This window comes from Plectropomus leopardus, chromosome 12 (assembly GCF_026936395.1).
Source record: "Plectropomus leopardus strain MGB_pleo_1.0 chromosome 12, ASM2693639v1, whole genome shotgun sequence".
NCBI lineage: Eukaryota > Metazoa > Chordata > Actinopteri > Perciformes > Serranidae > Plectropomus > Plectropomus leopardus.
Window position 1 is genome coordinate 5,760,982 of NC_142187.1, and position 22,998 is coordinate 5,783,979.

General features: G+C 37.8%; 1 protein-coding gene across 2 annotated transcripts in view; it reads left to right on the forward strand.

Moving 5' to 3' along the window:
- Positions 1-4,134: 4,134 nt before the first annotated feature.
- Positions 4,135-22,998, forward strand: part of astn1 (astrotactin 1) — a 513,900-nt gene continuing 495,036 nt past the window's right edge. Inside the window, exons 1-3 of one of the 2 annotated variants that reach the window (XM_088085587.1) lie at positions 4,135-4,227; positions 6,611-6,672; positions 7,046-7,487. In XM_088085587.1, the coding sequence (XP_087941713.1) occupies positions 4,161-4,227; positions 6,611-6,672; positions 7,046-7,487 (571 nt within the window). In that variant the 5' untranslated portion in view covers positions 4,135-4,160. The remainder of the gene's footprint in view (positions 4,228-6,610; positions 6,673-7,045; positions 7,488-22,998) is intronic. The other variant, XM_042497522.2, reaches the window with a different exon arrangement.

The window sequence follows — 22,998 nt, forward strand, 5'->3', positions numbered from 1 at the left end:
AATTGGCATTGGTGTTGCTGTACGAAACAGTGTCAGTGCTACAGCGCTGCCTGAGGATAACCTCTCTGCCAGTGTCTGCATGACTAATGTTAGCTCAAGTTCACAGGAAGACGACTCTCCTACTTATGCCCCAGTGGATAATATTTGCACTATCAAGCGTATTTGTTCTTACCTAGGACAGTAAAAAGTGTGGCCCAGACAGATTTACTCCTCCTTGATTACAAACAGCCCTACATCCAGACCAGAATGTTGATTCTTGTCTGTTTTTATATTTTGCAAAACCTCCCATTATGTTTAATGAGATTTTCAACATCTAGCAGCAAGGTCTTTTTAAAATTCTCTCTTTCTATAATTCGTGCATAGTGCAATTACAGTGTGCTCAATGCCAGAGAAAGATCATGGTGATGGTTAATAAACGAGGAAATGTTAACAGCACGTCTGTGAGGAAGCAAGGACATAAACTCAGTGGTAGTGAGTTGTACCAAGCTCTGCCACATGAGAGAGAATTACATATTGGTAAGAGTTATAGGAACTGCAAATTGAGAGGACAACACACTTGCAGATTTTATACGTATCATTTCAAAGTTTATAAAGGCATGTAATATATAAGCCAACTGACATGAGGAGGTGGCGGGAAGGGGATGGCTGTAGACCACTGTTCAAAACTTAAAACCACTTAATAATTGTTATTTGGGGGGATCTTTTGAGGCGTCTCCACTGATGTTTGTGACACCGACTCTGGGTGTGTTATTGGCACTGAAACTGAGTGTTTTTTCCATCACATTGTGGTGTTTTTCCAAGTTTACTGAGCCTGGGTGATTTTCATCAACACATCGCAATATTTCCCGATGGCTTTTGAGCCACCAAACCTGGTTGTTTTTCACTGACCTGCTAATTCAGCAGTTTTTGTGCCACTAGACAAAGATGTCTTAAGCTAAAATATGATATTTTACTGACCACAACCTGTGGTTTCTGTGCATAACCCCTTTAATCCTGGGCATATTTTCTTATTTTGTAAAAAAAAAAAAAAAAAAAAAAAAGAGCAATAAAATAAGAAATTTCCCCCCAAAATTGCAAGAATTTGGTAAAAAGAAAAAAAAAAAGTACAAGAAAATAATGGGAAAATTAGCACTCAAAAAAAAAAGCAAAAAAACTTTTTTTAAAAAAGGAGATTTCTAATGAAAAACAGTTTCAAAAGATTAGAATTCTGTAAAGTTATTTTATATTATCATTTTAGTTCTCTGCACTTTTCCCCTAGCTTTTTAAAAATAGTTTTCTAAATCTACTAATTTCTTGGAATTTGCAGTCTGACATTTTTTGCCAAGTTGCTCAATGCCTCCTTTCTCAGTTTTCAAAGGGTTAAACAAACCATGTCCCCACTAGAGCACTGTTAAGAAACAAAAGGTTTCAAAGGCTCCACCACCAAAAATGTACAAATGTAACATATCAGTGGTTTGCAGAAATGTGCAATGTAAACATTTATGTCTGGTGACTGGGTTGACACTCTACACTCTGACATGATCATTGCAGTTCTCTGCCTTTGGGCAATCATCATTCTTGTGGGCAAAGTAAATGAGGGCAATATAATGCAAAGATGGAAAACAGATTTAAAATACATTTTCATTTTAAAAGTGCCTCAAAATTCAAAATGACTAAAACAGCCAGGCACTGAACTTTAGAGCAAATGTTCCTCAGCCAGGTGTAAGTGTTGCATTTAGTGGGGCTGATATTTAGTTGTTGATTGTTTCTGGTGAGCAGCAGGAGAGTGCACACGGGATTGATTCAGCATTAACCACACTGGTCAGTGTCATAAAGAAACATGTCACATGGTGCAACAGCTCAATGTGTTTTGAAGAGACGTTGGATAATGGAGCTCTATTGTATTGAGTAAGATATATCAGATTTTGAGTATAGGGGCCATACTTGCGGATGGATCAAATCACTATTAGTTTTGGACTTTTCATTGGATTTTTTGATGAGAAAAAAAAAACACAGAATACCACCAGTTTTATCCTCTTAACTGTACAGAAAAGTATCATTTGTCAGTAGATGCTGACATAGCATGTGAAAATCTTCCAAATGATCATTTAAAAAGTTTCTTGGGGGCCTTAAGGCAGTGTACCAGAAAAGTTTCACTCTGTCCTTATCTTTCTGTCACTTATTTCTTCTGGACTGTCCAACAGCAGAGAAGCATTAAGTACAAAAGGGCAAACACATCCAGAAGCAAAAACTTTATAAGTACATTTGATCTTATTTGAATACTGATGAATTTCCCTTCACCAGTGTCTTTAGGAACCACCAGTCCGCCATCAATAATGAATGTGTGATAGTCTGGGCACTGTTTGCTCCACTTATCCTCTTCAATCACTGCTAACTTTTTAATATTTCGCTGCGGGTGACCAGTCCACTTCCCTACTACTTGCTCCTTTTTTTAGCATTGATCTCAAACATCGCCCTATTTTAGACTTTAAAACCGTTTCTGATGAGGACAGAAAGACAGAGAAATGGGCATTAATAGGAGACCACAGAGCTGCTTAAATATTAAATGGAGGGACAGTGGTGACACAGAAAACACAATCTTCTTTTCCTACAGCTTTGCATCCAAATCCAAATGGCAATTGTCTGCTCAACACAACAGTCAAGGGATTTAGAGTCTGAAAGCTCTCTGCAAATTTTAGTCCCAGTGCAATTTCAACAGAGTTCTGCTCTATTTGTTTGTCTGTTTTTCAGTTGAAGTCCGAAAAAAGAAAAAGAAATGCACTGTAGAATTTTTTTTTTAATTAAATTAAATTAAATTAAATTAAATTAAATGATTTTTAGCTGGCTGGAAAATACAGGTTGACTTAACTTCTTAAAGCTGCACAGATCAATATTATTTTCTTAACAATGGATCTAATGTGTAAGTGTAATGGGAAGAAGGTTCCCTTCTCTACATGGTATATAGAATAGTAGTTACCTTTACCTAGTTACCTTTCAGTGATGTTTAAAAAATACTTAAATCATATAATAGTTTAAAAAAAACTCAGAGAAGTGACCAGAAGCTCATCTATTCTTGGTAAAGGTGGCAAATGGCTCTAGGAATGACAGTGTCAGTTGGTTGGCAGTGGTAGTGCTTGCCATAGGTGACATAGGGGCAGCCACTTAGGACACCATACTGATGAGGGTGCCAAAATTGGGCCCAGAAAAAGAGTTCAAATGAGTCATCACAGTCTGAAAAATGCACGATGTGCGAGTCAAATGACATCAGACGACCTTTTTTACACAAAGTCATTAGCCAAAAAGCCATTTGAATACATATAAAAGAGTATATTTACTTCCTCCTCTGTAGCCTACCCTTCTATTTAGTGGTAGGCTCATCTCATCAACTTGCCTACCACCACAGTGACAGGACTGCTTGATTTTGTAGACTAAATTACAGAACTTTTTTAGATATCTTTAAAAAAATATACATGACCATAGAGTCCATATCTGGAAGCTATTGGAGACCATTTTGCTATTGGTGACCAAACGTTGAAGAAGTGGGCATAAAGCACAACTCCAAGGTCATGATCCGCATTTACAATTTTAAAGATGACTGGAATGGTAGATTAGAATTGTGAAGATGACACCCTCCCGTATGTGACATCAAATGAACATTGTGTAATTTCAGCTGTGGGTGTTACCGCTGAGCATTTAAATGCTCAAACCAATCAGAGCATGAGTCATAAAAGGGAAGCAGGGAGCCGCTGGGCTGAGCAGTAAACAATGTTCCAGCGGTCCACTTTAGATCTAGCAATATCAAGTGTGCGACTTAGCTTCACCCGCAGCAATCTAATTGAGCTCTTTTTTAATACAGTCTAGATGATTGCATGTTCCATTCAGCCACAATCAATCCTGACTACAAATGCATCTGACAGTGTCGATGCATGACACCTTAATTTAATTATTTCTAATATCAGTGTAACTAATGGAGAGAAAACACTGCATACTGGATCCCTCCACAATGTAGTGTATTTTGTGTCTCTGGTCATTGACATAATTTATTTCTGAAAATAAGATAATATTGTATCACCAAAGTCAGTCTTGGCATATCTTGTTCAAATTCAGCTGTTGGACCAGCTGCCTCAACTGTTTTATCGTGCACCATCTTCTATCCTGGAGAAGAGCCAGATGTTTCTCTGATGTCAAAAGGCTTGTCTGGGGTGCACAGCGAAGGCGGAATCTGTAACAAAATTTTCAAGTTTTCAAGTGAGTCCAAATCACAGAATGAACTTCTTAATTCTTTCTGTATTTTAAATTGACCTTTATTAAAGCAAAGCTGTCTTATTTTATTTCAAGCAAAGTGGCAACACAATTATGTTCCAAGAACTAAGACCAAGAGGAGAGTGAGGAAAGTTAGAAAAACTCAAAATGATTTAACAACATTTCAGACTAAAAGTAATTTAAAACTTTTTACATTTTCATGAGAAGTAAAGCTCAAAAAGTTGATCTAAACATCTCCTTGTCCACCTGTTAGCTTTGTTTGTGTACTTGGCCTGTAGCTGATTGATCAGAATCACAATCAGCCACAGGCCAAGCACACAAAGTACATATACAAGGAAATGTACTCTGTTTTTTGTTTGTTTGTTTGTTCTTTTGATTATGTACAGAGAATGCGCATGTAGGCTATTCATTTCTATATACTGTACAGGAATTATTTGGATATGTACATGTTAAAAAAAACAGTGCATTCATAAATATATCGTTAAAAACATATTAGGAGCAAGTGGATGTTAGGTGTGACAAGGGTAATGACGGTGGAGTCATTATTACTTATGCACAGAGTAAGGTGACCCCATGAAATAAGCATAGTTCCACTCTCCCTAAAACCTGAGCAGAACTCAGGTTAGCAATAACAGAAAATATCTTTATTGTGTTTATGTTTTCGTACTTGCTACAAGTTGGAGCAGGGTCTTTACAACTATTTAAGTTTATCATCATTAGAACACGATTTTTTTTCCCCACACACAAATAAGCAGTGCCTCAGGGTGAGTCCTAAAACCTTGAAATAAGTTAGCATTTTAGCACACCAGTCCCCTTGTCTCAAAGTCAATGGGTGTTTTGAATGTGTTTTTGGATAGATGCGTGAAAAAAGTTCTACGGTTAACACAAGCTGAAGAGATGTTCATGTTTTGTTCTATGACATAAAATACATTAGTAAATACCCCACTCATAAAATCTGAAGCCTTTGCATTTCTAATATACAAGGTTGCTAAATATTTCAATGAGATTATCGGATGTCATCATGCTTAATATGACTTTACAACCTCATTGTGGTGAAATTATTGAAGTCATGTGACTCTAGGGTATTTTTTTTCTTTTTTGGTAAAGCCTTGCCTCTGGAGACAGTTTGTTTACTCTTCAGAAATCATAAAGAAATTATGTTAATTTGTAAAGATTATTTTGCTGAACAAAACATGCAAATATCATCAGCTTTTGTTTGCTGCAGAGCTTCAATTTTGCTTTTTTGTTTTTTTTTTTTTGACAAGGGAATCATTATTCTCATAAACTGTTTGCATGTTTTCTTATTAAAGATAATGCACCCAAAGTCGTTATCGCATGTGATCAGGAGCCAGTAATTTGTGCACAAAAACTTTACTTTAAGGGCATAATGTCATTCAAGGGGTGCTAATTTGTACAATGCCATACAAAACTGTTGTGTTTGCTTTTATTTTTGTTTTTTTAGCAAAAATACACCGAAAAGTCGGGCTAGTTGACTTTTGAAAATCTAGGAAATGGATTGCCTTAACAATGTAGGTAAATATAACTATTAGTCTTAACTTATATATCTAATTGTTAAGTTTACTGAAAACGTAGCAATATTAACTTGGTGAATTTGTTGCAACTTAAATATGACTAGTTTAATTAAATCAATCTTCCCAAGTTTTAGCAAATTCACTAAACCAAGTTTACTGTCCTATATATCTGCATTCTGCTGGCTGCAAACTAGTCAGTCATATGTATATTTCCTAACTTCATTACTGTCACGATCAAGTTAAGTCAGACTAACTTGGTTTACAGAAGTTGCTAAGATTTAGAAAGAACAAGGTAATTTCAATGGTCATTTTTAAGCAGCAACAACTTCACAAAATTAAGTAAACGCAGCTAAATATATATAAGATAAACATAAATTCAGATTAATAGTTATATATACTTTTCAATGCAATTGCTTTCCAAGATTATTTTAAGTAATCTCAATTTTTCAGATTTTACAACAGTTTTATGATGATACATTGCAGGCCTGTAACTTTTCGTTAATTATGTAACTTTATGCTAAGGAGTAACATCACTCGTGGGGTGCCAATTTGTAGGATATCATACAAATCACTGTGTGTGCATTATTGTACGATATCGTAAGAAACATTCTATGTGGATATGTTGTGCATTCAGGCACAATGAAAGTATGAGGAAAATGTATTACAATTTACTTTATAAAGTGTTTTTGAACAATAATCCATATATACATGTTCCATTAGATTAGAAACCTAAAATAGAAGTATGAATCTCAAAATGATCGTAATATGGGACTTTTAAAAGCAAACTCCATCTTTCTTTGCATGGACTCAGTTCTCTTTACAACATTTCTTTCCAGGTTTTCCAGTGCCAATAAAAAATCACCTGCCCTATACATCTGCAGGGACGGCACTACACACTGTGAGTTTTTAAATTCAGCTTGTACATCTACACCATCAATTAGGAAATTATGCATGCACCCAGTGGAGTGTCCACGCAATCACAGAGGTCAGACAAACTACTAAAGATACTTGTACATGATATGCAAATGTATATGAGGGGGCACATGTACAATTAAATTAGAAATTGTGACGCTTTCACAGATGGGACCCCAAGCGCATGCTGGGTGCATGTCCTGTTGGCAAGCCATTACACAGCCATTTGGACACTTTGTCGATCAATTACAGTAAAGGGGTCAAAAGCATTAAAACGCATGACAACCACACAGTCAATGTGTACAAAAGCATGTGATTGATCAAATGTAAGCAACAAGGAGGGTTTGTTTCCAACACAGGGAGAGCCCGCCGCTGCATCACACCCCCCCTCACTCACTCCGCTGCTCTCTCTCATCCGCCGGGCTGAGACACCGGAGCAGCCAGCGAGAGAAACAGCGAGGAGGGGAAGAGGAAACGGAGCGACGGAGATGGCGAGCATCAACATGGGGCCGAGACCGCTGCTGCTGCTACTGCCGGGGCTCGCGTGGCTCTTTCTGGCCGTCCTCGCGCCTATTGTCCGCGGTCTAAACGGCGACGAGGACCAGAGCCAGGACACCGAGTGCAAGATGAAGAGCGTCACCGTGTCGGCGCTGCCTTTTTTGAGGGAAAACGACCTGAGCATCATGCATAGTCCGTCGGCCTCCGAGCCCAAGCTGCTGTTCTCCGTTAGGAACGATTTTCCCGGAGACGTCGTGGTGGTGGACGACCTGGAAAACACCGAGCTCCCTTTCTTCGTCTTAGGTGAGTGTTTTTTACACAATACGCGCTCTGCGGTTCATTAGCAGCTAATTGAGCGGATTAATACCACCTCAATGTTTATCATTACACCGGAGCATCTGTCTATTAGCTTAGGCCTGGCTCCAAACCCTGTTTTCACTGCTTTGAAAAACACTGTTGGCTTTAAAAACAAACAGAATAAAAAGCTAACGCATTTAGCTGCATTTATTTGTCATTACAAGTCAGTCAATTGCTGATAATTGCTGTGGCTTTTCTTATTGAGCACACCTGGGGGCTAAATCAACACTTAGCACTTCTTGTTGCAATAACAGGCCGCATAGCATCCTTATGCTATCAAAATTGTAGTTTTTACCCATTTGTTTGTATCCAGAAATATTACATCTGGAAGACAAGCGCCCCTTTTGTGTATTATCCCTAACGCTAGCTTACACACGTGGCTCAGTTAGCTGCATGCGTAGGGAACTACTTGCTAGCCGCCAAACTCCTCTCACTTTAGTGCAACTTTTACGCTCATCTCTTTCTGCTGATGTGGGGTCACTTTTGTGGTGTCAGTGTCGTTTATGTTTTGTATTTGAATCAAATCTGCCATTTAACGCTTTGTTATTAGTTTTCATGCCTCAGAAAGCCAACTTTGTCCAAATTTAGACCAAAGCAAGCCCACATTAAGTGGACGTTGAATCATGCGTGAACTACATTGAGTTTGGCAGAGAGCAGCAAAAGTTTGCATTGTGGAAGTTAGCTGGCCGCTGTCCATGGTGCTGATCTGCTGCTGCCACCGTCAGAATGTCCCTCTGCTGCTGAGAGCTCTGAGGCACACTGACTGTGGTTTGCAGTTTTGTCAACTTTGTGTTTTGGATGTCTGAGTGAGGGTTTGGTGTTGTTGCTTGTGACCCTGGGCCTGATTGTACAGTTTAATGTTCTCCTGGCCAAGTCAGCAATATACAGGAAAGAGTTAAAAAGCATGGCAGGTATGTGTGTGTTTTCGTTGTTTGATCTTCTGAGCTGTTTCATCTGCCCATGTCTCTTTGTTGTCACTTTTGAAAGTAGTTGCTGTTTGATTTGCCTTTTCATACATGTATTTTACATGTTTTTTGTAATTTTCTGGCTTGCTCTGTAGTGCCTTTAATTTGTGTCAGATGTCACCTATATCTGTGTTTTTCACCATGTGTAAAATATTGTTTGTCACTTACATTAACCATACATATGGGCTTTGGATAAATATATCACTAATCACTTACTGGTAGTTATCAGTATCATTATGTGATAGACTTCTTCTTCTAAACAGTGGCATGGATAGCAGAGATGCTGTGCAAACTTTCTGATAAATAAACGAGGGAGATGGCCTGAAAATAAGCTCTCGGACCGGTTTTGAGCTGATCACATGTCCAGCATCTTAATCCCCTTGACCAATGTGACAAAACATGGACATTTGACTTTTCAGCAGGTATAAATTATTAGGAATTTAATGCTTAAGTTTCTACAGTATTAAGAATTCATAAGTTAATAAAATCACCCACATTTAGGGTTTTACCCAACATTACTACGACCACCACCACCAACAACAAAACATGTAATGATGCAAACTGTGGCTTGTACTTAGCAAGGGGAATTGATTATGGGTTGTTAGAGCAGCTAGTTTTCTTACTTTGTTTGCCAGTAAACTGATTATGTTATTACTGACAAAACAAGTTTTTTGAGGACACCATTTTTGGCTTTGGGAAACACTGATTTCTGATTCTGATCTTTCACATTTTTCTGACATTTTACACCGCAAACATATAAATCGATGATAATAATAGTCGCTCGTTGTAGCCTTAGGTGTACGTATTGTGTACATTAAATCTAAAATTTTCATATAGCATCACCTACCCTTGCAAGACACAAATGAAATTGGGTTTGTAAGTTTTTCACTATCTAATATACCTAAGTTTGTACAAATATCTTGGCAAATTATTCAATACCTTAGTTTTTTGGGCGGAATATAACCATTTTTTCTTATAGCAAAGAATGCTAATTGCTCAACACATGGACATACAAGAACATGCAAGTGTCATTTTGGCCTGTTATTAAGTTGCTTGGTGAATGAATATCAGTAAACAGCAGCTGATATGAGTTGCTGCTAGCAACTTTAATTGCTTTATCCGCTAAATGTGATTGTGACTGTTCTGTTGGTCCAAGCTCAATAATTGAACTCACTGGTATGCCTCAAATCTTTCACTCTTATTTTCATTCTGATATGCAGTGAAATGTTCACACTGCAAAACAAAGAAGACCTGCTTGTTGGAGAGCAGGCTGAGGACAGTTGTTGTTTTTGGAGGGGTTGAACAAACATTTTATCATAATTCATACTTGAAGCATTATGTTATTATAGAGGAAGTATGTGTAAAAAGTCTCTCTTATAAAATAAATAAAATACAGATGAGTTGATTCTTTGTAAGCAAATATACATGGAATGAGTTCCATCAATTAGATGAAAGGATCACATTTCTTTTGAGCTAATACTGATATTAATTATGACATTAAAAGATGCCTGGATTGTCCTAATACTGATCCATAGGCTTTGCTAGGGACATCTTAAATTATTACATTATTTTCATTTTCAGTTAACCTGCAAATTTTTCTTTTTGATTAATCTATTAATTGATTTAAGCAACCAAAATCTCTAAAGACAAGTCCAAAAACTAAAAAGTTTTGCAATTGCTAATGACTCAAAACATAGAAAACCAGCAAATTTCACATTTTCACATTTTAGATGCTGTAACTAGTAGAGTGTTGGCTTCTTTGTTTGACAAATGACTTATCTGACGCTTTTTGATACTTGATATACAGACAGATTTAGTGTGGTAATCCAAAACTACAGTTTTCTTACCCAGCCCTAGTCGGGAGAAGCTGTCTCACTTAAAAGCAAAAGAGGAGAAAGTCCTGACAGAATTTGTCATCTGTGTTTTTTTTTTCTTTTTATCCATTTCTTTTTATTTTTGTGGGAAGATCCAGAACTAGACACTAAAGAATATAACTTATTACATGTCTCCAAACATGAATTACTCTTTTCCCACTATCACTACAGATATTTTCAATGGCATTTGTTTGTGTTTCAGAATGCACTGCAGTTTATATAAAATCATTTCTCTACCTGTTTTAATTAACAGACGTATGGATTTTGGGAATAGTCCTCTGAAGGTCCCTAATAACGTTTGCAGTATTGTCGAGTGTTTACACCATAGCGCTGCAGTGACTCTTTGAATAGTTTGAATAGTTTATTTAAAGGCCTAATTTAGACAACAGTTAATTCATTATGGGGTGAAGGGAAATAAGGGAAGGCAAATGCACAGCACAACAGTTCTCTCAGCACAGCTGTTGCATATTAATGAGCCTGAATTTGTATCATTTGACATTTCCTTACGTAGCAGTCTACTCCAGGACGGAAAACTTTTAATGAAATTTCACACTGGGGAGCCCAACACAATTCGGCATTCGGAGTGTGCACATAGCATCGCTGCTACCCGAGTACAAGTATAAATGCCGGAGCAGCTGCAGACTTTTCCTTCTTTGTTTATTTTTCTTTGTTTGTTGCTTGATTTCCTTTGCTGTCGAACAAAACCTCTTTTGTGAAATAAGGGGTGCCAGCTTGGAATTACAAACCCGAACTTTCACTTGTTGTATAAACCGTATGTCTTCTCAGGAAATCAATTGACGTTAACATTGTGTGGCTGTATTGATAACAAGCCGTAATTACATTTAAACCAGTGTTCCAGCAGCACTGTGATAAGAGGCCTGCTCAGTGCTGTTTGTGTAAGCACTAAACTCTTCCTCGCTGGTGTTAAGGATCCAGTTGTCATCGTCTCAAACTGGTCCTCTCCATGGCTGTTTGAGTCTGCCATAGCCTCGTTGTGATTAATGTTGCACATTGTTCCTCTCAGCATATTTCTATGTCTCTTCACCAGTGTAAATGCTTTTTGGGACATCATGCCAGGTGAATCTGTGTGTCTGAGTGTAAACACATGGTGGAGGCCAACTCTGCAGCAATTGTGACTGAATATAACAGCAGCACAGCTTTCTTTCAGATGATCTGATTGGGTTTTGGAGAACTTTACTGTATCTGATTGCAGTTCTATGAGGTAAACTGGCAAAACATTTGTTAGGTTTAAAGGAGTACTTTGCCCATTTTCAATCAGCTTTGTGTCAAAACAATGTCCCTAGTATATGCAGATGAACTAGGGTAAACTTCCCTCCATCTAACCAGTAGGGATGGGTATCATTAGGATTTTGTCAATGCAGATACTGATACAGACACAGGTAGTGGTACTGCTTACCAGTATTGATACTTCTCAATACCCTTATTGATACTACTCTCTATAATTTTGTGCAGAAAATAAAGACATGAAATGTAAAACTTAAAACCTTAAGACCTAAAAAAAAAGTCTCATAGTTCTTAAAAAGCCATTTTGAGAGACTTTTTTTTAGCTTCCATGATTGACGTAACTATATTGTGATTGGTCAAACACATTAGCCAATGCAGCACAGGCAGCTGTCATTTTCGAAAGCCCATTCCACATGTAAAGAACAGACAACACAAAACCCAAAACACAGCTTGTTTCGACAAAAATGGAGGAAAGGCGGACAAATGGGCCATCAGTGAAATAAATGATTTACTGATAACATATGCAACAGGGGAAAATGGAGCATCATTTTGACTTGTCAAAGCCAAAGTGATACTGCTGTACTAACCCCTGGCCGGCTTACACTATGTCACTTCAGCATTCCTACTGGCAGTGCAGCTTTAAACAGGAAAGAGCCCTTGAGGGTGTGTAGTTCTCTGGGCAGCTCCCCAGTTTGCAGTTCCTCTCAGGGAGACCACATACTAGCTGGTTTTTACATGTAAGGCTGTGAAAGTCTCTCCAAAAAAAATTTATGCAAGAGCTTGTTCCACTCAAGTAAAAGGAATGTAGTGCAATCTATGTTTGGCAATCCAACAGCAAAATAAATAAAACAATGTACAATTCAAGTCACTTTTAGGAGGAGTAACAAATCAGTTACTCTTTGTTACAGTTACAAACCTCAAATCTAGCAGTCCAACAAAACATCTTACAGAAAAATTAGTGCAATTTGAATAACACTATAACTTTTCTCTAACAGAAATAATTATAACTAGTACATTCTTTCTGCATCAAAATAGTCCAGCCTTAACTGGGCCTTGAGGCATACTGCTGCCTGCTGATATGAGTGCTGTATTTTCATATTTATAAGCACATATTCCACTCATTTATGAAGTTACACAAGCTCCTGCACAGCTGACAACCCCATCCTGTAAATGTTTCAAAATAAAATGTATTGTATCAGCAACTGATGGCATTCTGTCCACAGAGACACAGTCAGATAGCTTTTCTTTTGAAAGGGAAGCAAGGAAGTTGAGATAAAACAAACATCTTAGTATTTTCTCATCTCTGTGACGGAGAGAGACTTTAAACTGCAGTATAAAGGGGTATAGAGTCAACAAACGCGAGCGTCACATGTAAAAAAAAAAAAGGCGAACCACCGATTCTCTAGATGTGCTGCAGCTGACACGCAGCTCAGACGCGCCTGACAAGCGCTGCTCAGCGCTGCGCATTGTGCACACTCTAACTTGATAACATGAGCGCCGAAAACAAAAAACAACATGCTCGGTGCTGCTCATTCTCTCACGATGGGCGCTGTGTGAAACAGTGCGATGCATAGACGCACGTTATGAATTGACGTATTCACATAATCATTTTGGCCGATTTTGTCGATTTCATCGATTGCGGTGACGCGTCGTCCCAGCCATAGTGTTTTTTGAGAGGTTGTTGCAAAAAGCAGGGTTCCCAAGGTCATACGAAACTTGAAAAAGTCATCGAATTTCACAGTCACATTTTCCAGGCCTGGAAATGTCATGTAAAAAGCGTCATTATGAATTGTAATGTGGCAAAAGGTATGAAATCATTATAAAAAGTTCTGAAAACACAGCTGTTTAATATGCTTGATTATCCAACCAAATGCTTACTGTACATTTGCCTCTACATTGACATATTTTTACCTATGTTTTACATTATCTACATTTACATTTTACTGATTAAATGGAGTGTAATTGTCACATTTTTGGAACAAATATCACTGTTTGGAATATCTAGTATGGACAGGAAATTGAGTAGATAATGGAGTGGCTTCAGATATTTCTGTGGGTGTTTTGAGATATTGACAAAAGTTAAGCTTATCTTCAACTCTGCAGTGTCTGTCAATGAAAACGACTAGGGTTGCAAATTGTAAGCACTATTGTTGAAATTAATGATCAATTAATCATTATTTTTTAAAAAAGATAAAACTTTGCTTATTTCAAACAATCACAATGTGTTTTTTCCCTAACCAAAGCTTAAAGTAAGATATTACAAAGACTTTGACTGCACCGCACAGCCCATTAATTAATCAGTTTAAATTTCACTTATTTGACAAAGCCAACAGAAGCCAAAAGATTAAATTTCATTAAATTCCTAACAGCCAATTAATTGATCATCGATTAATTATCAGCCCTAAAAATCACTGATCATTACTTGACTGCTTTAATAAGTTTGATATACAGTACTGTGCTCTCTTATTGCACAGTGCACTTGATACCAGCAGCAGTGAGTCTCCCATCTCTGTCCATGCTGCACCAGGGCACCTCATCCTCAGCTAACCCCCTGTAATTATTTGAGTGTTTGAAGACCTCAGAAAGACAGAGATCAGAACTTTTAAAGGGATGGTCTCAATGTTCTAGTTAAAGGCCAAACTGTAAAGCTGTATGCCTCATTTTGGGAAAAAAGAAAAAAGGAATGTTGTTTTGAGGCATGCTGTGATTCTTTCATTTTCTTCAACCCATCAGCTTCTTTAGAGTAACATCATTTAAAAACTGTATCTGGTTTTACATGCCCTTGTGTGTGTGTGTGGCGGGTCGGGTGCAATTTAAACTCCACAATTTTTTTTCCTACCATTTACAGTGGCTCACATTTTTCTCGCCAAATTGCTTCTCTGTGAAGCATCTAAGAAGCAATTTGAAAAGGGGAGATTCCGTGACTGACAGTAAATTTTAGCTGCAGGACTGCAGCCACTCGTTAGTGTCAGAGGAGCCCGGCTACGTTATTAGAAATTTACCCTTTTGGCGTTGTGCCATAAATTGTGCGGGAGGTGAGGTAATAAAGTCGCCCTCTGGGAGAGACTCAAGCTGTATTTGCTCTGGCAGTGATTTGCACATCTGGGCTGGAGGCTTGGAGGGTAGTCAGTTCTTAACTGCCTCCCATTCAAATCAGCTTTCTGGAACAATAATTTGGCTGGTACAGTTCAGATCCATTCCATAGAAAGTTTTACATTGTTGCCTGTGGAAATGGCATTAAACTCCACTGATACTCACACCTTACATGTCACATTGAGTGCAGTGTGGACTTCTTAAAACGATTTTTTTTTTTTTTTTTTTAAAATAAAAAGAGCAGCAAAGCTGAAAGTAGCATCAGTTTTTGTTTCATCTTGTTATTGTCCGTAGTCAGTGAAAATGTCATCACCATTCTGTAGTGTGAATATTACTCAAATGATAAAATTGAACAGTGTTGATGTTGTCAGCTGGACAGATACAACCTGACAAACCAGAATATAGCAGTCAGTTCAGTTTATAAAATGGAGTAAATGGAGCTGGGGTAGGCAGAAATCTGGAAAGGGCAAAAAGCCCCCCCCACCAAAAAATAGCATAATTTGAAAAAATAAAACAAAATCAACCCTCCTTCTGTAGCTCTCTCCTCACTGTTCAAAGCCCTTGCCACCAGATTGCCCGCAGCATATTCACATTTAGCCCCTCCATGCCCCGCTCTTTCTCCCTGTTTATCAGATCACAAATGAGATAAGAATAAGCTAGTGGCCATTCCACCAAGGCTGCCCCTTAAAGGTTGGAGATTTGAATCATCAGCCGGAGACCCCTTAGTTGACTGAGACTGTTTCCAGTCAAGCAGTCGTTTTTTTAATGCTTTTTTTTGCTAGTCAGTGTGCTGTGTAGTGTACCTCTGGAATCATTTTACTAGTCATCGTCCCCAGATTTTTCTGCAGAGTGAATGCTCACACTACTCTACACTACTCTTTGGTACAGAGAGCTGCGTACATGCTTCTGTCTTTACAAAATCATTTTCGGCCCGACGTAAACTGTCAAAACTGAGACTAAAAGTTGTGTGGTTGTTTTGAAGGGTCTTCTACAAGATTTAGCCCAATGTGTTATCTTCAAAATGCTTGTTTTTCTGATGAGCAATCCAGAGATATCATTTGACTGTTATAAAAATGATGAAAAAGATTCACACATTTGTGTAGCTAACATTTCTTTCTTGACATTGAAGTCATTTATCAATCAACTTATCATGCCTGCACAAACATGAATGTAAATTACTAATAGTAAACTATGGACAGAAACAGTAGATGTTTCACTTCACACATCATACAGATGGCTGTGGAATACGAAAATTAATTAAAAATCATTATGGGTTACAGGTTAAATGAAGGTGTGTTCCCATGGCGTCATCATGTTAACATGCAGGTAGTGAAATCATAGTGTGAACAACTCTTCCTGTGAGGCCTTTCGGTTGAGAAATATAATATAGAATAAATACTGATCGCTCTCTGGCAAAGGTGAATACCTGATAAAAAAAATGCTGCATTGAAAATATGACTTTCTTCCACAACTCAAATAGTCGCACTTACTTCTTATAAGAAGAAAGTTCAGCATGGGGTTAGACAATGGGCTGGAGCTGCATTCCCCTGAGCAATTAAACTGCCGTCATGTACTCCACTCATAATGAATATGTTACTGAGGAATCTAATAACTGTGTGTAGGGTGTCGGAGACACTTTGCAGAGCTTAGTGAGCACACAACTAATTTATTAATCGAATTTTTGCACTGACCGAAATGCTTTCTCTCAGCATAGGTGAGTTACATAATCTTGCCAATTTATGAACAGCTATGACCAGGACTGGTCAAAGTTCTGGGATGTACAACCAGGGCATTAATTTGGGTTATGAGTCCTCTTGGTTGGTTCCCTGTTGTGATCTAGGGAGCCAGCAGCATTGCTAAAAAGTCAAAAAGTCTGTGACCATGGGTGATGAGATGCTTAGAGAGGTTGTGAAAAGACAGCACAGACAGCATGTTATCATAACTAGTAATAGGTGGTACAAAAATAAGAAGCAGGCTGTGAAAAATAAGTTTGTTAATCTTCAGAACACTGGGATGAAAATAAGTTGTTACTCACTTAGTTGACAGAAAATTGATTGTCAGCTATTCTGATAATGTCTTAAAATTCTCTGGTTCCAGCTTATTAAATGTAAGGGTTTACTTATTTTTTCAGTTTTTATATGATTGTAAAATTGAAGGGGTAGTTCAAAGTTTTTTTGTAATTGACATGCTTTTAAAAAGGAGATCATGTAAGTGAAAATAAACTTTTAGATCCAACAGAGTAAAGTTCCACTTTCAAGGCGCCTGAGGTTCTGCTGTGCCGTCTCTGCACTAAGTGTGTTATTGATAACCCAACGATTTATATATATCCCAATAGTGCTCCTAATAAACAGCCCAGCTCCAAAAATCTAGCTGTGGTGGTGTATATTTTAGTGGTGGAAACCTGCTGCAAATAAATGAATGTGTGGAAAAACCCTGTTATTATTCTCATTTTGTGCCATGTGAATATAGTGACACTTTCAACAAATATGTTGAAATAAGTTATTTTATATAAGATATACCAACTACAGCTTTAATTTTAATTTACCTCTAATACAAAATGCATGCTTTAAGCTTAATATTTTTTGTGTTGAGACATACTGCACTGTGTTTCAAGATTGTGGGGCAACTTCTATCTCAGCTTAGAAGTGTTTTAAGAGATTGTGGCGGGGGTCCTGAGGAGGAGTAGGGTGAAAATTAGGCAGTCAGATGAGGTTGTACATCTGACTGCTTCACTGTCATATACAGTCAGAATGGCTTTGCATGATATCCTCCTCCATTTTTTGTGAAAAGCCTTGTTTACTGAGAGGTCGGTAAGATATAAGTGGGGGTAAAGCTAGTGGTGAGTTTTAAGACCACAAGACAAACTACTTGAAATGCCCCTTTGCACTTAAAGACAGTATACTTTGAATTGAAACCAGTTATTACAGCTTAAATATGGAATTTCTTCCCACGTTTGGCAGCACCCCCACGAGCAGTCGCAGGGTAAATCTGAGGGGTCATAAGATGATATATTCATTTTTTCTCTTCGCCAAATTATGTTGATTATTTTCAGACTTTCCTCTAACCTTTGCTGTTTTTCCACTGGATAATTCAACCTCTTTAGACCTCTAAAAATAAAAAAAAGTTTGAATTGTATAGTATTTAACTGTTTTTCTCTTCTGTTTTTAATCATTCTGTTGTCTGCAGCTCTCGTCTAGACCGCGTTCGCAATGAATGTAGACAGAGGATTAAATCAGTGATTGTAATTTGTTGATAGAGAACATTTTCCATTATATCCACTTATTTAAATTCCGTTTTAAACTCCCCATTATAATGCCAAAAGCTTAGTCTGCAAAGTGAGGATTCTGATCTTTGACTTCAAATGTGTAACTTTTTAGAACTTTTCTGCTTTTCACATGACAACAGAGCACGGAAGTTGATTACAGTGTCTCACTAACAGGTCAGCACATTCTGTAATGTTCTGTCATTAAGGGTTGCACGTTGACGATTTTAACAGTTGCTAGTTTAAAGGCAGCGACTTTTAGCCCGGTCATTAAAAGTGCTAATTAGCTGGCTCATGAATAAACTGCTGCTTCAGGTGTTTGCAACCTCTTATCCTGCACTCTGTGACTGATATAATAGCGCCACAGTACACAGGCTTTGTTTGTTGGAAGCCGCTTTTAGCTGCGTTTTAACAGTTGGCAGCAGGTGATTCCTACTTGTCGTGGAGGACGACAACGAGAGGCGTGTGAAGCAGTTTAGCAGAAGTGATGCCACCTGTCTGCTTGGGGCGGTTCACTTACTTTTGGTGTTTTGGACTGTTTTCATGGCTCAGTTGGTGCAGTTCCATCCAGAAGCTACACATAAATCTTTGTTTGTTAGTATTGCCTCTTTAATGTTGGCATCAATTCCTCAAGTAGGAGACACATTTATATGCACATCAAAAATACGAGTGTTTATGTGATCAAGGCAATGATGTGAGAGTGTGCTGAGATTGTTACCAGCATATGTCATCCACTTGTGGAATTACCCGTGTCCCATTTCCATACTTTACACAAATACTGGTTGAAATGACAATTTCAGTGTTTCCCACAGAATTTGAATCTGTCCGCTAAGTTTACATTTCATTTTCCTTTGTGTCCTTGTGTATCAGTCTGTGTCACCTCTAAGGTTTTTGCTGGATGAATGCAGCACATGTGGAACTGTTAATGAGTTTGATTTGTCTTAAGCAGCAGTTTGTGGATGGCAGATCTGCCGATCCAATTGGAGCTGATCAGATCAATCGATGAGAGGAGCAGCTTCTTTTAGAAAGAAAGCCTATTAAATTGCTTGATTTGCCATTTTGATATTTTCCCCGAATTCTATGTTTTCTGTTTCACTTCTTCTGAATTGAAAGGATTATGGTCAAGCATGCCTTCACTTATCTCCATCGTCAAACCAGCTAATGCAAAAGACAGATACAGGCAAAGCAGTGCATAGTCAAAGCCCAGCCCTTGGTAAAACACCAAACACAGAGAGTAAGACATCAAAAATTACACCAAAATGCAGCAGCATAGTTTTTTTTTTCCTTCTGCTTCGACAAAAAAAGGCTAATTATAGTAGGAAAACCCCAGATTTTTATAAATTACATCTACATTTTGGCAAATTCTATACATTCTGTGTTTTAGAGTTTATTCCATTTTTATTGTGGAATTTGAGCATTTCGTCCACGTTTTCCACATAGCTTTTGTCCAGAATATTGACTTAATTATTGGCCTTTCTCAGCTGTACCCAGCAAGCCTTGACTAGCTGTTTCAGTTTTCTTACCCTGTGCTGCATTGGAGGACATTGTGTCCATCCACACAACAGTCAAAAAACAAGTATATATTTCAATGTATCTTTTGTAACTTTTGTAACTTTTTGGCTGAGATTTAGTAAAGATACTCCACATAGTTACCAAGTTTGCAACTCACCACAGACATATGAATTCAGATGGTAACTTTGGATTGAAGCATTGGTGAGGTGGAACACACAACTCCATAAAAACACAACATTTCTCTTCTCTCTCTGCTGCTATTAACTCCCTCAGGACTGCCTGTATTCTTATTCATAAAGTCCAGTGGGATTATTAATCCCTCCAGGTGCATTCCTGAAACTCTACAGGATTTCTGAGTCACTTGTGTTATGCATTTTTATGGGAAAGCTAAATGTGTTTGTGGCTGCAAATAACTGTAAATACAGCTCTATTCAAATAGTTGACTGTATAGGTTTTCTTTCAAGAGATACATCTGTCAATGCTCCCTATAGAAGATGAGGAGATGCATCCCAGATTTCCATTCTTGTTCTGTCCTTTTCTGCTACCTTTGTGTTTCACCACAGCACTTCATCTTTGCCAAATCTTGCCAACAATCCGCAGGTCATGCCTAGTATGCTTCCGGCAGATCTCAGTATGTGCCTCGAGTCACCAAAACAGAACCCTCACTTTCTTTATCACCCCTGCTCTGCTTTTGTTCAGGATAAATCTGCTATTAACATCAAGCAGAGATCACAGGCTGTTTTGGTGTTTGTGCAAAGCAAGGACAGAGGACTGTGGAGGAGGGCACAGCAGGATGAGACAGAGAGAGAGCAAGGAGATATAGATAGAAAGAGGGATGGAAAAAGAGAGACTTTATGGCACATAGCTGCTAGTGAATGGTTTCCATGGCAACTTGATGTGGTGCTTAGACAGGAGTTTTAAGGGAAGGTGGTGTTTTTTTACCAACCCAGCAGGAGAAGACAGGAAGGAGGCAAAGAGACATTTGAGGCACCTTTAACTCCACATACTGCTACTCTCTGAATAGTGTGAAAATAACTTGAATTATTGTATTGTGTTGTCCAGCTCAGGGACAACCAGGGCGGTCCCAAAGTACAGTTTGGGGCCATGAAAGCTTTGGTAGTTGAGAGACGAGAGGACATGTTTTGAAACATCGGTTTTCAGTTGTTGCATCTAAAATATTGTTACATTTAGCCACTTTGTTAGCATGCAGAGTACAGGAACATTAGCCATAACAAAAAAAAAAAACAACCAAAAAGAAAACTTTTGTTAGATGGCTAAATTGTTACTTACAGTTTTCCGATTTACCAAGCTGGCTGTAGATTGGTGGTTTTTTGTTTTGGCAAATCTGGTACTCTGGTACTTTGTATATTTTCAAACTAATCTACGCAGTTGACTTTTGTGACATCTTGCCAATGTTATCTGCAAGCTTACCACAGGTGGGCAAACTGTCTGAGTCACAGAACTGGGCTTATTACTAAGTCTAAATGTCCTAATAATTAATGTTGATGCACAATGAACTATGTGCGATTACCATTGCCATGGCAATGATCAAAGCTTGGGAGCGGTTGGGTCAACCGTCGGGAAGACATGGTCTCAGTTAAAACTTTTAACCCTCATTCCTATCCTCTAGTTTTTCTACACAAGCCACCATGAAAATGACAGTGTTGAAATGTAGAGGTGAATAGAAAGAGTGCAACCGAAAATGAAACAGAAAAATACATGGTAACTGTGTGCCTAATATCCAAATTCGATTGTTTGAATTTTTATGTCAAAATATGTTAGTGTTGGTACCTGTTTTTATTATTATAATTTCTTCAGTCCACACTACTCAGTCTTGATTATATATTCTATTTTCCAGTAATTCCCAATTTGCACCATAACTCTGCAAGTTTACACTTTATTTTAATTAGGCCAAATTCTCTTTCTGTAGCTTGTGTTTAGACATTCAAAATGTAAAAACAATGGCTCCTTTTGCAAGGTTAAGTTAAAGTGTTTTGTACACTTGAACGGGTTTTCTTTCTCAAAGTAAGGAATTGGAACAAGTACCATTCATGTAATGAATCCCTCACTGAATTAGTTTTTCTAATTAGATTTTTCAACATTTGCACAATGTTAAAAATAAGTACAATTCAGAGATCAGTGATGACTGTCTGGCAGCTGTGGAGGCAGAAACAGTTCTGAGTGGCAGCCTTTTTAATGTTCACAACTTGTAGCTACAACCTGCAAATAGTGTAAATAACATAAGGTATAAAATGATGATTAAATGTGTCAGGCACGTTGAAATGCCAGGTGTTGCCTACCTCATTTTGCATAATGTAACATAGTTTTACCTTATACAATATTGATACAATATGCATGAAATTTTGAGTAGCTGACTCACCTGATGTGGTCCATCATTTCTCTGTAGAAGACTTCACATTCAAAAGTCACATTGTTGGTCTTGTTGAATTAGAAAAACACACAGTCCACTCATGCTTGTCAAGTGATGCAGCAGATTGGTGCTTCTTTTACTTCACAGATGCTCTTTGGCTAAATACAGACACTGTCTTGTGAAGAGCATTTTAATGAGACAACCAACATTTTCAGCATTAATTAGCAACAGCTGATGCAATCTGCCACAAGTGACTTTTTTACCAGCAAAGCAATGGTCAGCACCCATCTAAAAATAAGATGCCTGCCACTCAAATATTTTTAGTTTTATTTTTCCACTTTACTGTTTGGTTTTGGAAAAAAAAGTAACAAACAAAAAAGTGAGGCAAAAAAAAAAAAAAAAACCCAAGTGAGTTTGTGAGTTTGTGCACCTGACCCATAATTAAGCTGCTATCCCAACCCAACCAATAAATTTTAACTGTAAATTGAGTGAAAATGTAACATTACAGCAAAGCGGAAAAGTAACAAAATAATAATCAAATCAAATCAAATCAAATAAAACTAAAAACTTTATCTCAGTTATCTGATACAGTAGGAATTTGACTTTGGAACTCTATTCCATGTATAAATTTTGAATATTTTAGCAAAACAATGTTGAAGTACAATTTCAAGAATTTTCCTATGTATAAAAGATAGAATTACATTAAAACAAAGTTAATCGGTTTTGTTTTTCAAGATCATACCAAATGTACTAATGTCTCTAGAGAAAGATAGATAGATAATTTGTTTCATCCATTGGGGAGTCATCACGATAACATTATAATTTACTTTCCCCCAATACTCATTTTTACTGAATAGAGCTGAAACACGGTAATGTAGCAATGCTACTTCTGTTGGCCGTTAGCTCTGGCCACCAGTTGCTAACAGATAAGGTAAGCTAGCTCTCCTCCTCTAAATGCCAACACAGATTTGCTTTTCACAATGTAGCATCATTGGCAAACAATAAGATGTGTCTCCTGAAGCATCTATATTTATTTAACAGTGTCCCTCAGTCCCAAAGGGTTTCTTTTGTCTCCTGCTAAAGCGATGCTGTTAGTTTGCTTTTTGCTTGAGCAAAATTGACGTGACACAGCAGA